This window comes from Musca autumnalis, unplaced genomic scaffold, assembly GCF_047663935.1.
Source record: "Musca autumnalis isolate F117 unplaced genomic scaffold, ASM4766393v1 scaffold_5, whole genome shotgun sequence".
NCBI lineage: Eukaryota > Metazoa > Arthropoda > Insecta > Diptera > Muscidae > Musca > Musca autumnalis.
The window spans coordinates 24,558,136-24,573,751 of NW_027412088.1; the positions used below are offsets into that span (position 1 = coordinate 24,558,136).

Below are 15,616 nucleotides of genomic sequence, written 5' to 3' on the forward strand. Positions count from 1 at the left end.
TTCTATCCCCCCTTTTTGGTAATGTTGGAGTTGGTGACTGACTTGGTTGGCTCTTAAAAGGCAACCAACAGCATACTCTTAACCTGTGAAGCAAGAAAGAAAATACAGACAAGATAAACTCTTTTTGTTTTCGTTTTTATGGACGGCTTTTGTTAGTTTATTTTTATGGAGACCGAACCGGTAGGCAGACAGACGGGGCTGCGCTTTTATAATAATGCCGCCTCGCGCGATACAACTCTCGAGATGTTCCGCACTGCTTTGTCTATTAAATTTCTATATTGTTTGCCGTTTGGAAGTTCAGAAATAACTGTACAGAAGAAAAGAGTTTTTTATATTCTATTCAACAAAATAGAACAACAAATAACATGAAAATGGAAACACAAGGAAAGAGAGCAAGCAGAAACAAAAAAGCAACCAACAAATGATGAACAAGAACATAATACAAACTACAAAAAATGTTAAGAAAAAATATTACAATAAAATATGACAACTATAAGTAAATAAAGCAACAACAATAAGAACATGAAGAACATGACAAAAACTGCAACAACAACATTAGCATTTTATCATCTACTATTTCGCTTACATACCTTTGCAAAGGAACACACAAAAAGAGTTGGTTGGCTGGGTTGGGGGGAAGCAAGTGCAAACTGCAAAAATTGTTTTGCTATTTGATTTGCTGTTGTTTTGTGTTGCAAAAAACAAAGAAGTAAATTTGTTTGGTTGTTGGGGACCCGTCCGTCACAAGTGTTGGTTTTACGTTCGGTTGGGTTGGACGAGACTATTACACGATAATCACACCACGATAACGTTGACGTCAACGCTGATTTAGCAACAATAATAACAACAAAAACAATGTTTAGATTTCTTTGCTGAATTTACTTGCCGCGCTGTCGTATTTTTTATGTTGCTGCTTCGAATGAACCGCACAAAATCTCACTAACTTCACCATGAAATGAGACACAAGAAGAAGAAAAAAAGAAAAGAAATGACGTTTTAATTAAGTTACGCTTGAAATATTTTCCAACCACTCTTTTTTTATAACCATTAAAGTAAAAGAAGAAATTCTTATGCAGCGTTTTATTTTTCTTAGATTTGTTTTCTTTTTTGGCTTGTTCTATTCTGTTGTTGTTTTCTTTACATGTAGCAATTTCTTTGCTTTTCCTTTTCACATTTTTTGTTTAATAAGTAACAACAAAATCTTGATGCTTTGGTTTTTTTCACCAACAAACACTCACACGCACACACACCAGAGATGACACACAAAAAATTATAAACAATTCTTATATATATAATTATAAACATTGAGTTCATTATTATTCACACAACCTTTACTTTTCATTTGATGATAATTTTTTTCATTTTGCAGTTAATTTAATTCACATTTTATTAAGAGGCGTTGATCGGATTGTTTCATCGGGGGCTTTTTAAAGTGTGTTGGTGTGAAATGGAATCGATCAAGGTTTTTCTTTTTTGTCCGAGATTTTTTAATGCACTTCTTTTCTTCTGTTCGTTTGCATTAAGCCAATCACCACTTCGCTCATTGATATATATGGTCAATAACTTGGTATTTTTCTTATAATACTTTTCAATTCCTATTGTATTCTTTTGTAATTTGCTTTTTACAGCTTCACACAATTACCTAATTTGCCTCTGTTTACTATAAACTCTCGACAACTTCTCACATCCGCAGCAAAAAATATTTAAGAAATAACTTGACTACGAAGTTAACCGACTGGCATCATGAACGGCGGTTAGTAATTATTACTTTGCGACTTTGTGATTGAGAAAGTTTGACGCCGTAGTTCATGTTATCAATTAATGCTGAATTTACAGTGTGAAAACCCAGCAAACAAATGGTCTGTTCCAATACTGCACATTTTCACTATTTTTTGTACTGGAACAGACCAAAAATTGAAAGTCGCGCAATGAGAGTTGTGAAGGCCAGAACAGAATCAATCGTCGCTTGCTTTGCTTGCTTCCCAAATGTCGAGGGCTCTGGCATTCCCCAGCAAAAAGTTTGCATCCGAGGATGCAGTTAAATCACTAGAACAATTGCCGCTGGAGTACATCTTTTCCTATGAATTCACCTATGAATTTTACAAGAGAGCGCGCAGCTAGTATGCACTCCATTTTACTTCCACGGCACGCAGCTAGGATGCACTCCATTTTCGATCCAAATCACAGCCTTTGATGTAGTGTTTTGGATTGAATTTAAATGTAGTCTAAAGATGCTATAAAATGCAAGCCATTGCAAATATCCCAAAATAAATAAAATACATTGCTTATTCGTGTAAACAAGAATATTAACTTTATTACTCTAATACAAATTATAAAAACTGTCCATTAAATTTTATCGCAACTAAGATTACATCCTCTGCTCTGCTTTTTATCACGTCGAAATTGATATTGCTTCATCATCCAAATGATTTTTTCATTTTTAATCCTACTTCAGTTCAGATTTCCAAAAAACTCCAATTCCTCTTCAAAAATAATTTGCGTCTCGTGAATTACAGCAATGTTCATAACTTTAGTTTGTATTTCTATATTTTTATAAAACAAATTCTTAGAATTTTAACACTCTTTCTTGTGTTCAGAAAAAAAGACTGCGACTGTAGGGATCAAAAAATTGGCTTGCTTGGCTAGGGATCTCTAAGCGAGTGCTTCCAAAATGTATCGAGCGCAGTGCATTTTCATAACTCCGTGTGGACTGCATCGAAAGATGTATTGAAATCATAAAGCTGGAAACACATACAACGTTTGGGTAAAGTTTGGGTCGTTTTGGCCGTTTTTACACTGTTGGGCATGATGCCGAAAAATTCAAATTCATTTGAAATATATGCCGACAAACAGATAAACGCTGGACTTTGGTGTCGTCGTCGCCCTGTTGTTGTTGCTTTTTTTCTCGACGCCCAACGCAAAACTTTAATCAAACGTTGTATCTGTTTTCAGCTTTATTGTGCCATAACAAGAACCTATCAATGGTGTAACAACGACCAAACTTATTTTTCGTTTTTTGGTTTAATCAGCTGATTTCCTTAACTTATATTACATTTACATATAACAGGATTTAATAAGCCCACTTGGTCTCAAATGTCTATTCCATGGTACAATAATTCATAGGTAGGCCAGGTATGAGAATCGCCAAAAAAATACAACCCTGTCGCTATGGCTTAAAACGTCAAAATTGTTTTGATGAATGATAACGGATGAGTAAACAAAGAAGAAGAAGAAGAACGAAATTTTGAAATGAAAACAAAACAGAGTTGAATTTTTTGATGAATAATAAATATCAACTCTGCATGTCAACACGGTTTTGACAGATTAAGCCATAACAAAAAAAAATTTGTAATCAGCTGTTAGCTGTGGCCTACCTAAGAATTATTGTACCATGGTCTATTCTATTGCGTATACGTAAAACAAAGAAGGTTAACCCGGCTAAATGCTATAATATAAACAGACTATGGGCCATTATTATATCTTTGACAGTTGAAATCAAGTGGATTTCGTAAATGTAAACCAAGCATAAATTTGCCTTGGTTTAAATGAAGTTTTGTGTCGTTTGTCGGTGTTTAGACGTTCAAAGTTAATGGGAAAGAGAATTGAGTTTATGGGCCAGGGAGTAGAAAGGAATAAGAGGGGGTACACACACACCCCTGTACTCGCAAATTCTGTTTTGTTTCTTTATTCGTTGCAGATTTTTTTGCATTTTCCTTCATTTTATTTTCTCGGTCGATAAATAACCAGCAACGCAGACACTTGAATTAAAAACTTTTGTGAGAAAAAAGGAAATGACCAACAAATTGTCTGTTAAAATTAATAGAAAACACATACATATGTACTTTTAATTTAATTTTTATTAATATTAATTTAATTCCCACAAGCAATATCGCCTTAGTATTGCCTTTAAATGATCAAACGAGGAAATGGGTGTGAAGAAGAATCAGAAAATGTACACAAAAATTTTTGCGTGTCTAAACTGTAATGGGTACTTTACACGATATGTTTTTTACATATGAGCTGTCACTTTGCATATATATGTTGTATGGGAGAAGTGACAACTCATATGTAAAAAACATATCGTGTAAAGCACCCATAAGGAAATTTTTGGTCTGTTCCTTTACTATTGAAAATGGTAAAACCGGCAAGAGTAGTAAAAGTTGTAAACTGCTCCCATAAGAATTGTACGGTGTCAGAAGTAAAGGAACGCTTTTCGAGTAAAAAGTGGTAAAACTTGAAGATTCTTGCACGTAAAGGAACAGAGCTTTTAAAAGAAAAATTTGTCATTCCAATTTGAATGTGTAAACACGGACTTTTAACCGTTTTTACACCGTTGAGCATTAAGTGGCGACGCCCGCAATCAGATGTAATTTGGTGTCGGCGTCACCTTGTTATTTTTTGATGATTTACCCCCTGTTTTTGTAACTATTTTTTGTTCGTTCGCCTATATTCGTAATAATTTGGGCATCCATAACTCTGCCTCTAAATGACATACCTCCATTATTATAAGTATTATAAGTCTTCTTTTGTTATAGTTTGGATTTACCGAACAGATTTATAGCGTTCCGGTTAACTTAAAGTTAAAAGTGATGATTGAATTTCAAGAAGGAGCTTCAAGTCATTAACTTTCAATGTGAAAATTATATTTTTAATACCTCCAAATTAGTTTATTTTGTATTTTCAAATCCATCAGATAGTAAAAGAACACATTTAATAATGGCCCATACAGATCTAATTCTTCGTAAACACGTTCTATATATAGTTAAGAATTCCTCATTCAAAAATCAGCGTTCCACATTTGCGTTAAGGCGAGTAAATCGATCTAAAAAATTTGACAACTCGTGTGAGAACATATGTACATGCTCTTGTTATGTGTGCGTTACCTCGGCGTTCGATTAGGCCAATTGACCGACTACGAGGACTCCTCAGGGCTAGGGAACTCAACCCGCCAACCGAACCCAGCACACTAACGTCGAAAGAGGGGGTACATTCTATTACCTTTTACTTCGTCTTAAAACCATACAAAGGGAAACTTCACGCCGGGATCTTGCTGGACTGATCCCGCACTAGCCCACCCTACCTGGGTCCAGCATGTCCTTACCTTGCTTTCCTTTGGACCCCCACAAACCACACTTCTCCAATCTTTTGATGAAATCGTTGACTCTCAGTTCCCTTGGGTCACCGCTGAAATTTAAACCTAACTTATCAACGCGTATTTTTAATGGTTCATAATTGACAGTTGGCATTGGGAAATTTAAATGGCTATATGGTGGTGTTTGATCGGCACTAGGAGTTTGTCTATATGGCTGTGTGTTTACACTTCGCATCAAATTATCGTTGTTAGCGGATATATCATTAACAACATTGTTGGAATTACTATTTGAAGTATTATTTTTGGACTGTTGCGCTGCCGTTGAGGCATGTACTACAGTGGAGAGTTCTTTCATTCCCTTTGCCAACGACTCGATCATTTTTTTAACATCAGATATTTCAGTTTCGACCATTTTCTTAACTTTATCTTCTAAAGACTTTTGGACAGAGGCGGCTTCATCTTGAACCAGTCCATGCAAATCGGATGTTATTGAACCTGTTGGTTCGTTATTACTTTGATTAACCCCTGTTGCGGATACCTGCCCAGTGTTCTGATCTCGCCTCATTATTGAATCAGCCAGATCGATAAATTGGAACGCATTCATATTATTATTTTCGGTCATTCTTCTTTGTTTTTGAAAACTAGGATAGTAAGTCGATCTATTTAAGTCAAAGGATTCGGGTCTACCTCTCTTATTCTTTTTACTACTGCGGGTATTGTAACTCATGACCTATGTGAACAATAGCCTATTTTGTTACCAGACGAATCTCCCAAAATAGTTCGTAATTTATTTAGAAAAGTATATTGCTCTGTTTTACTTGCACAGTTCAATATGTATAAACATTATTCTACACATTTACTAATGACAAATATTAACACAATTTTATTTTTAAATACGACGATTACAACATAATTTTGTGGGGGATATTGCCTTTTTTCAGAAGCAGTGTGTGTGTGTGGTATTTTATAATTATTTCTAAATAGTGCTCTCTAATGAGACGCATGGAAGTTTCCCGAAACGTTTTGTTCTCGCAAATTAACGATTTGTATATACTAACTTCAGTGACCATGACATGTTTATCATTTTATATTGATTAAAAGCTCATGGCATATTATTCAATACTCTGATTTTTGCAGACTCTAATCATCTGAAACCGCTATTGATTTTAACTGGAAATTTATATTTGCATATGTCTAAAATCGTTTTTAGGCTATTTCTAAAATTACATTGAGAAAAAAAACATAGGCATCTCAATACAAATTCGTTATATTCCAAGTCGGAATTACGAGTTATTGATTTAACCATACTTGGAAATGGAGAAAGTAATTATTTAAATTCCTTAGGTATAATATTGCACTTCGTAACCATCTTTCTAAGTTCAGATGCAATCCTATACCACTGATAATCAAACACAAAACTACTTTCTTTTGTATATTTCAAATCTACTAGCATTCTATGGCTATGTGCGTTGGTGTTATTGCACAGAATCACTTCCCTAACATCACTGTTTACAAAGGCCATTTATAAATCGCCATTTTGTCTAGTGGTACTAGGTAAATTAAACTTTCTTTTCGTTTGGGCGCCATCTCTGTTATGTGTGCGTTACCTCGGCGTTCGATTAGGCCAATTGACCGACTACGAGGACTCCTCAGGGCTAGGGAACTCAACCCGCCAACCGAACCCAGCACACTAACGTCGAAAGAGGGGGTACATTCTATTACCTTTTACTTCGTCTTAAAACCATACAAAGGGAAACTTCACGCCGGGATCTTGCTGGACTGATCCCGCACTAGCCCACCCTACCTGGGTCCAGCATGTCCTTACCTTGCTTTCCTTTGGACCCCCACAAACCACACTTCTCCAATCTTTTGATGAAATCGTTGACTCTCAGTTCCCTTGGGTCACCGCTGAAATTTAAACCTAACTTATCAACGCGTATTTTTAATGGTTCATAATTGACAGTTGGCATTGGGAAATTTAAATGGCTATATGGTGGTGTTTGATCGGCACTAGGAGTTTGTCTATATGGCTGTGTGTTTACACTTCGCATCAAATTATCGTTGTTAGCGGATATATCATTAACAACATTGTTGGAATTACTATTTGAAGTATTATTTTTGGACTGTTGCGCTGCCGTTGAGGCATGTACTACAGTGGAGAGTTCTTTCATTCCCTTTGCCAACGACTCGATCATTTTTTTAACATCAGATATTTCAGTTTCGACCATTTTCTTAACTTTATCTTCTAAAGACTTTTGGACAGAGGCGGCTTCATCTTGAACCAGTCCATGCAAATCGGATGTTATTGAACCTGTTGGTTCGTTATTACTTTGATTAACCCCTGTTGCGGATACCTGCCCAGTGTTCTGATCTCGCCTCATTATTGAATCAGCCAGATCGATAAATTGGAACGCATTCATATTATTATTTTCGGTCATTCTTCTTTGTTTTTGAAAACTAGGATAGTAAGTCGATCTATTTAAGTCAAAGGATTCGGGTCTACCTCTCTTATTCTTTTTACTACTGCGGGTATTGTAACTCATGACCTATGTGAACAATAGCCTATTTTGTTACCAGACGAATCTCCCAAAATAGTTCGTAATTTATTTAGAAAAGTATATTGCTCTGTTTTACTTGCACAGTTCAATATGTATAAACATTATTCTACACATTTACTAATGACAAATATTAACACAATTTTATTTTTAAATACGACGATTACAACATAATTTTGTGGGAGATAATGCGAGCCCAGTATAATATTCCGTGGGCTGAGGTTTTGAGAGATTTCTCTTTCCTAGTTTCAGGTCCGGCGAGAGAATGGTATTGGCTGCATAGACAAAATTCAATATATAATGATTGGGAAGGGTTAAAGGAAGCCCTCCTAAGCCAGTATCAGTCCCCTCAGTCTAAGTTCGATATACTTAGGGATTTGTTGGAACGAAAACAGCGGCATAATGAGAGTGTTAATGCCTATTTTCTTGAGATGGGGATCTTGCGCTCTAGATTGTTACAACCGATTTATGATCATGAGATGGTAAAGATCTTGAGAGGGAATATTCGTGAAGACATCAAAAGGCATGTGTATCAAATGTCGATTTCGACAGTTGAGCAATTGCGAATTGAATGTATAGAAGCGGAGCGTAACTTCCCCAGGCGCGAAAATAGGCCAATGCCCGTTCCACAAAGGCCCATAAGGCAAGTAAATGAGATCTACGAGGAAGTGTATGAAGATCCTACTGAGGTACCAGAGGCAGATGTTGAAGAAAATGTGTCGGCTATACGACTGACAAACCAACCAAGAACTCCCATAATATGTTGGAATTGTCGTGAAAGTGGCCATGTGTTCATGGATTGTCCGGCAGAATTCAGAAAACTTTTCTGCTATAGGTGTGGCAAAGCAGACACCGTCACTCCAAAATGTCCTGTGTGTCAACAGGGAAACTTGAGAAGGGGTGTGGAGAAGACAGGGGAGACACACCCTGCAGCAAACCCTGTGAACCAGCAGAAATAGAACCCAAAATAGTACAAATTAGAAGTAGAAAGAAAAATAATATAGTTAAGGATAGTGTTAAGATAAATATTGAAAATTTTACCGCAGCCCAGAGGCATCAAGTTCCACTCGAACAAAGGCAATTAAATTACGAAAGGGTGAGAGAGAAAATCTTCAACTCAGAGATAAACGTAGTACCCAAGAAAATTGCCAAATTAAGGGAAAAGTCTAAGTTATGGCGACAACAGAAAAGACATTTGATAGATTCGATTTCGAAGGCAACTAAATGTACCACTGATCCGAGAGTTTTTGCTGAAGTCCTCATTCAAGGAAAAGTCATATATGGCCTCCTAGACACCGGTGCATCAGTGAGTATATTGGGTGCAAATTGTCGAGAACTTGTCGAGGAGTTAGATATTCCAGTGATCTCCATGTCTAATAAGGTCACAACCGCTGGGGGTACGCAATACTTTATCGTGGGAAAAATAAAAACAATGATAAAGTATCAGAACCAGGAAAAAGAAATAATTTTGTTTTTATGTCCCCAATTGGAACAGGAACTTTATCTGGGTGTAGACTTTTGGAAACTATTCCAACTGGCCCCAGATGTTCTTGGGGTGGCTGAAATAAATGTGGAACAAGTTATTAACGACTTGGCCGATTCGAGTTCTGAGTATAAACTTAACCCACATACGTTATCCCCAGATGAAGAGAAACGGCTGAAGAAAGTTGTGGATAAATTTATGACCTTCGAAAAGCATGGCTTAGGTTGCACCAGCGTGGAAAAACATTCCATTAAACTTGTAGAGGGTGCTGTGCCGGTAAAAGACCGCCATTACCCGATGTCTCCAGCGGTTCAAGACATCACGTATCAGGAAGTTGACCATATGTTAGCCCTTAAGGTGATTGAAGAGAGTGAGAGCCCGTGGAGCAATCGGACAACGATAGTGAGGAAGCCCGGGAAAAACCGCTTCTGTTTGGATGCCCGAAAGTTAAATAAGCTCACGGTAAAGGACGCGTACCCGCTGCAAAACATCGAGGGAATACTAAGTCGAATAGACGAAACATATTATATAAGCAGCGTGGATCTTAAATACGCGTTCTGGCAGATCGAGATGGACGAAGATAGCAAGTCGTATACCGCTTTTACGGTCCCGGGTCGTCCATTGTACCAATTCCGCGTGATGCCGTTTGGATTGTGCAATGCTGCACAGAGATTATGCCGACTGATGGACAAAGTCATTCCCCAACGACTGAAGGAGAATGTCTTTGTGTACCTGGACGACTTGCTGATCATTTCAAGCGACTTCGACGAGCATCTTCGTCTATTGACTGAGGTGGCCGAATGCCTTAAACGAGCAAATTTAACTATCGGGTTGACAAAATCGAAGTTCTGTTTCCAACAGCTAAAGTATTTAGGGTTTATCATTGGTGGCGGTGTATTGCGGACAGACCCCGACAAGGTCGAAGCAATTAAGAAAATCAGAGTCCCTAAAAATGCCAGAGAAGTCCGGAGTTTTCTTGGTACTGTGGGATGGTACCGAAGATTCATTAAGGACTTCGCGTCTCTTTCGGCTCCCCTCACCGATACCCTCAAGAAATCGCCTAAGTTTCAAATCTCGGAAAAGGCAAAAGAGGCTTTTGAAGACCTGAAGAAGGCCTTGACCTCCGCCCCAGTTCTACGTCACGCTGATTTCTCCAAACCTTTCTTCATCCAATGCGACGCGTCGGAATATGGCATCGGTGCTGTTCTGTTTCAGCTGAATAGCGAAGGACATGAACACCCGATTGCTTTCTACTCCAAGAAATTAAACAAGTGTCAGAGAAATTACAGCGTGACGGAGAAGGAGTGTCTGGCTGCGGTGATGGCAATCCAAAGGTTCCGCCCCTATGTGGAGCTCATGGAGTTTACGGTGATCACTGATCACGCGAGTTTGCAATGGCTGATGAACCTAAAGGATCTTAGTGGTCGTTTAGCTCGGTGGTCATTGCAACTCCAGGGATTTAACTTCAAGATTGAGCACCGCAAAGGGAAGGACAACGTGGTTGCCGACATGCTGTCCCGCTTGCCCACGGTGGAAGAAATAGATGTGGACCAGGTCTTAGAATTTGAGACAACTGAGTTCGAAAGCGAGGCCTATAAAGAGCTTCGAGATACAGTGGCGAAGAATGGAGAAAATCTTCCGGACCTGAAAATAGTGGACAACATGGTGTTTAAGAAGAGTCACACGCCCTATGATCCGGATACCCAAGAGTTCCAGTGGAAATTATGGGTTCCCGAATCATTAACCCATGTTTTGATTGAGCAAGCCCACGATAAGACCACGTCAGCTCATGGGGGAATATCGAAAACCCTATACCGCCTAAGGGAAAAATATTACTGGCCACAGATGGCAACACAGGTCCGAAAATATGTCTCCAATTGTACCGTATGTAAAGAGACCAAGCCCACCAATGAGAGGACACAACCCCTAATAGGAAATGAAGTCGTGACTCTACTTCCATTTCAGAAACTCTACATTGACTTCTTGGGAAAGTATCCGCGCTCGAAAAGTGGCAACGCGTTCATTTTTATAGTTGTTGACCACTTCAGCAAATTTACTTTCCTGAAAGCAATGCGAGAGGCCACTGCGTCAAATGTGGTAAAATTCATGGTTGAGGATATTTTCCGAAAGTTTGGTGTACCCGAGACGATACATTCTGACAACGGGGCACAATTCATATCAAAGACCTTCAAAGATATGATTGAAACGTATGGGATAAATCATATCCAAACTGCTCCATATGCCCCGCAGTCGAATGCATCCGAACGGGTCAACCAGTCATTGTTGTCAGCCATAAGGGCCTATCTGGAGAATGACCACAGGGACTGGGACCTCTACCTCACAGACATTGAGTGCGCCTTGCGAACTTCGATCCATAGTGCAACTGGTGTTACTCCATTTTTCGCCTTATTTGGTCACACCATGTATACCCATGGGGCGGACTATAAGTTAGCCAGAAAGTTGCTTTCCATGACGGACCACGATATTAGGCATGCGGAGCGAAACGACCGAATGGAACTGATTCGTAACAAAATCAGGCAAAATATGCACCAGGCATATGAACAAAGCGCTAAAAGGTATAACGCAAGGGCACGCATGATTACTTTCTCTCCCGGGCAAGAGGTATACAAAAGAAATTATCCCCTCAGTGACTTTGGGAAAAATTATAATGCCAAATTTGCTCGCAAGTTTACCAAGTGCCGTATAGTAAAACCCATAGGAAATAATATGTACTCTCTTGAAGATTTAAATGGGAAGCCTATGGGGGTATGTCACGCAAAAGACCTTAAAAGATGAAAGTTGTACGTATGGTGCCTAGAGTTCTGTGGGAATTTGGAATGGAGTCTAGTTTGAGCAAGATATCTATAGAGAAATAATTTGGAAAATGTGCATCCATTATAGCCTTAATACTGCCGGCCAATTGAAATATTCATAATGAGCAGCACCCCTACTCTATGCACATCAATATTCTGAAGATTTCCTTTGGTAAAGGGCTATTTACGCCGCTACAATTTTCTTTGAAACGATTTATGTATGTTGTATATCGAGTAGGCGATAAAATAACCATACCACCCCAAGGCATATTAAAGAAGTGCGAATTGACAATTAGATGTCGTTTTACATTAGTTGAGGCCAAATCATGTTGGCAAGAACACCCATGATGCAATGAAATAACATTTCAAGTCAACAAAATTATTTCACTACAACTCCTTTATTTGAGTTACGCCAATAAGATTTCATAGTTTGTTACTTTTGTGCATATCTCGCTACAAAAACTTTTGTTATCAGGAGAAGAGTAAGGCCTCAGGGTGCTTACTGGGTAACCGTACTAAATGAAACTTGAGTATACTCATATAAGTATAATAATTCTGAATTGTTTCATAAAAAGCTTTGTTTCACCTAAATTGTGTAGTGGGAAAAACCCGATGTCATTCCTAAATGCTTTATTATTAAGGCCTTATGTAGAAGGGTTTTAAATGTGAATAAGTTGTCCGGAGAAAATGTTTAGCGCACCCTTATTATTCATCATCTTCGCGGACAAATTATTTTTATAAAACAATGTTGGTATGGTGAATTGGTCAGTTGTTTTAATTCATTAATCATATTTTTACACCATGGGATGAATTATCACCTAAAATATGTTTGAATCTTTCTTTCTTTGTAACATACATTTATGTTGAAATGATTTCATTGAGCCGAGAGTATCATAAGGGTGCATAATTTTCTGGGTAATAGTTTTAGACTTGGATTTGTTCTGAACAACAGAGAAAATCTAACACCAAAATTAAGACATGTCCCAACCCGTCATGATAACAATAAACAAATGCAATTCGATAACTTCTTTAACTCATTTATTAAAGCCTACTGTTAACCATTACACTGCAGTTACCCAGGCAAGTCAATCGGTGCCTATTGAGTACATGTATTATACTCGAAAATGTCGTAAAAGTGTTCGACTGGCATATAATACACTAAATTGCATTATAGGTCAGATTTAAAACTCAATTCACAACATATCTTATCTTTTTTACTTCGTTTAAAAAAAAAAATGTTTTCAATCATGAACAGAATGCATCGGGGATTGCCGTCTTTTCAATATGGTATAATTCCAGAGGGGAAATCCTTTGTCTACGTATATGTTCATGAAAAAACATCAAAATTATTTCTTTATTTACCACTAATATATTGCAGCTACCAAGATATATTACTTTTAGTTCATAACCCTTGTGAAAATATGCATTAAATCTTTGCATTCTTAAAAGACACCAAAATTGACATGGATTAAAGGTGGTCTCGGCAACGCTTTTTATTTTCGACATATCACTGGCAGCCAGTTCAAAATTTTGCTGGCATGGAAAACTAATGCCAGTGGAGTCAACAATTCAAAAATGTTTAATGGTGGTATTGAAATATTGTTTATGTATTGAATTTTACGAATTGTCACTGACTTGTGTATACGCTGGGTAAAAATATTTAATGGGACAATGATTTGTCATAGACAACAAAACAACTAAGGCATATTAAAGAAGATTGAAGTGTCAAACAGCTGCCTTATAACTTTTCCGTAAATTAAATTTTCAAAATTTATTATGGTCAACTCATGAAATGTAGAACCGTTCTAAAATACGACAGTTCTAAAATCTTTACGATTGCATTTTGGTCCTAACGGTCTATTGTAGAACACTTCCCAAATATTTCTACGTTTTTCCAAGAATATTCCTCTTTACTACCAGTTTATTCAATATTTTTCTTTGAAAGTTTAATTTAAACAACAACGTTTTTGTTTTGCCTAAAGTTGTGTTGTTCCCCGTAGGGCTTCTTGGTCACGGCATTACCACAGCAAAAAACAAAACGTTTTTTTTTTGGTAAAATTGTTAGTTGTAAGGTATGCATGCAACTACCTTATATAAATATGCCGTGAGAACAACCATAACATTAAGCTCAAAACATATATTTACCACTCAAAAAAAAAAAACACTAGCCGATTTCAAATCAATGTTTTCTTTAATTCATTTATTGAAAACTGGGTCTTTTGAACCATTCGAATCACTAATGTATTGAGAATACAGTATTTGATCGGTCTTGCCTGTCACTGTTTTCCATAATCACAATTATGTAGGACAAAATAAGAATATTTTGCACCTTTCTTTGATATTATGGAATATTTAACATGGACAATTAATCCATGAATGCGAATTAAATATTACATCATTTACACGATTTTGAATTCCCCGGCATGGATATCAATTAATGTGTCCATAAAGGCGTAGAAAACCTTTATGGTACAATTCCCATTTGTTTAGGTTTTCATGAACAGCATAGAAAAATGAAAACACACAAAACACACACACACATTACTAACTGACACCACGGCTACTACGATGGTGTACCTGTCCACGATGACGTACATAATTTGCAGGCAAAATGCCAGTTGTTTTCATTCTGACTCCATAAACATTCTTGAGTTAGCAGCAGGACTTCATAAGCATTCACACCCGGCAACCACCATCAATCACTGGTAACAATTCCAACACCACCTAGTTAGGAAGAAAAAGGTGTTAAATAGATGGCAAAACAAATGAACAACATCAACAAACATACCCTACCATTTTCCGCAATACATACCGAATGCCCGGCATGAGACAATCAGGGAGTGGGAGTTCCCCACGTGTATAGAGTTATGTGGCCATGCACATCAACTTCGTCTCGTTTTCCTTGCCGAATTTGAAGTTTTGTTGCAGGCCAGGTGTCAGCAGCGAACAGCAACAACAAAATTTGGCCGGCCTCATACGGCGTTAACGAGGGTGGAGATTTGTAGGCAGCCGAAAGATTAAATAATTTTTATTTTTTCCCTCCTTTTATTGACCACATATATTATTCGGTCAAAACGCTGGACAAATGTCGGAAAATGTCAACAAAAGTTGAACAGTTTAAATATTTATAGTATTGTAGAAATTGCGTATTGCTGATTGTGATGTAAGTTCTAGTTGTTAGCGTGTTCAGAAATGTGGATATGGTAAGATAGGGATCGCTACGCCGAAATAGGACAACATGCAGGGTTGTTTTTTTGGGAGTAGGAAGTTTTCGGAGTGTAGACAGTAGTGTTGGTAAGCGTGAATTTAGGGAGTAAGGTTGGTGTAAATGCGCTATAAATAAGAAAAATGAACGCACATGTAAACGGTTCTACTTTAACATATAAATAATATGAAATTTGAGGAAAATTGGGAAATAGAATAATACAGTAGTCAGTATCTCAGGCAAAGTGCGGGGAAGGCGATGTTGCCATTAGATTGATAGTAAATGTTCCTTGATGGGAGAACCAAACCTCCGTTTTTATTTTTTGTTGATTTGGGTTTGTGAAAATTAAGAACAATTTTATTGTGGAAATAGCAAGCCTAATTGTATTGCTTTTTGAAGAACAAAGTTGCAAAGTGAAAATCCTTCTTTGGGTCATTTTCATTTTTAATAATATACAACATTTTGATT

At 37.5% G+C, this 15,616-nt stretch overlaps 1 protein-coding gene across 5 annotated transcripts in view; it reads right to left on the reverse strand.

The window, feature by feature from the left end:
* The window catches only part of vlc (disks large-associated protein 2), a 61,143-nt gene extending 59,377 nt beyond the window's left edge, over nt 1-1,766 (reverse strand). Inside the window, exons 1-2 of one of the 5 annotated variants that reach the window (XM_073992577.1) lie at nt 1,643-1,766; nt 591-943 (exon numbers count right to left, since the gene is read on the reverse strand). Coding sequence is in view for 2 of the 5 variants with exons in the window: in XM_073992581.1 (XP_073848682.1) it covers nt 1,330-1,342 (13 nt within the window). In the remaining 3 variants the exon portion in view is untranslated. Of the gene's footprint in view, nt 1-590; nt 944-1,329 lie in introns of all 5 variants that reach the window. The other 4 variants (XM_073992578.1, XM_073992579.1, XM_073992581.1 and 1 more) reach the window with 4 other exon arrangements.
* Between the last annotated feature and the right edge of the window lie 13,850 nt (nt 1,767-15,616).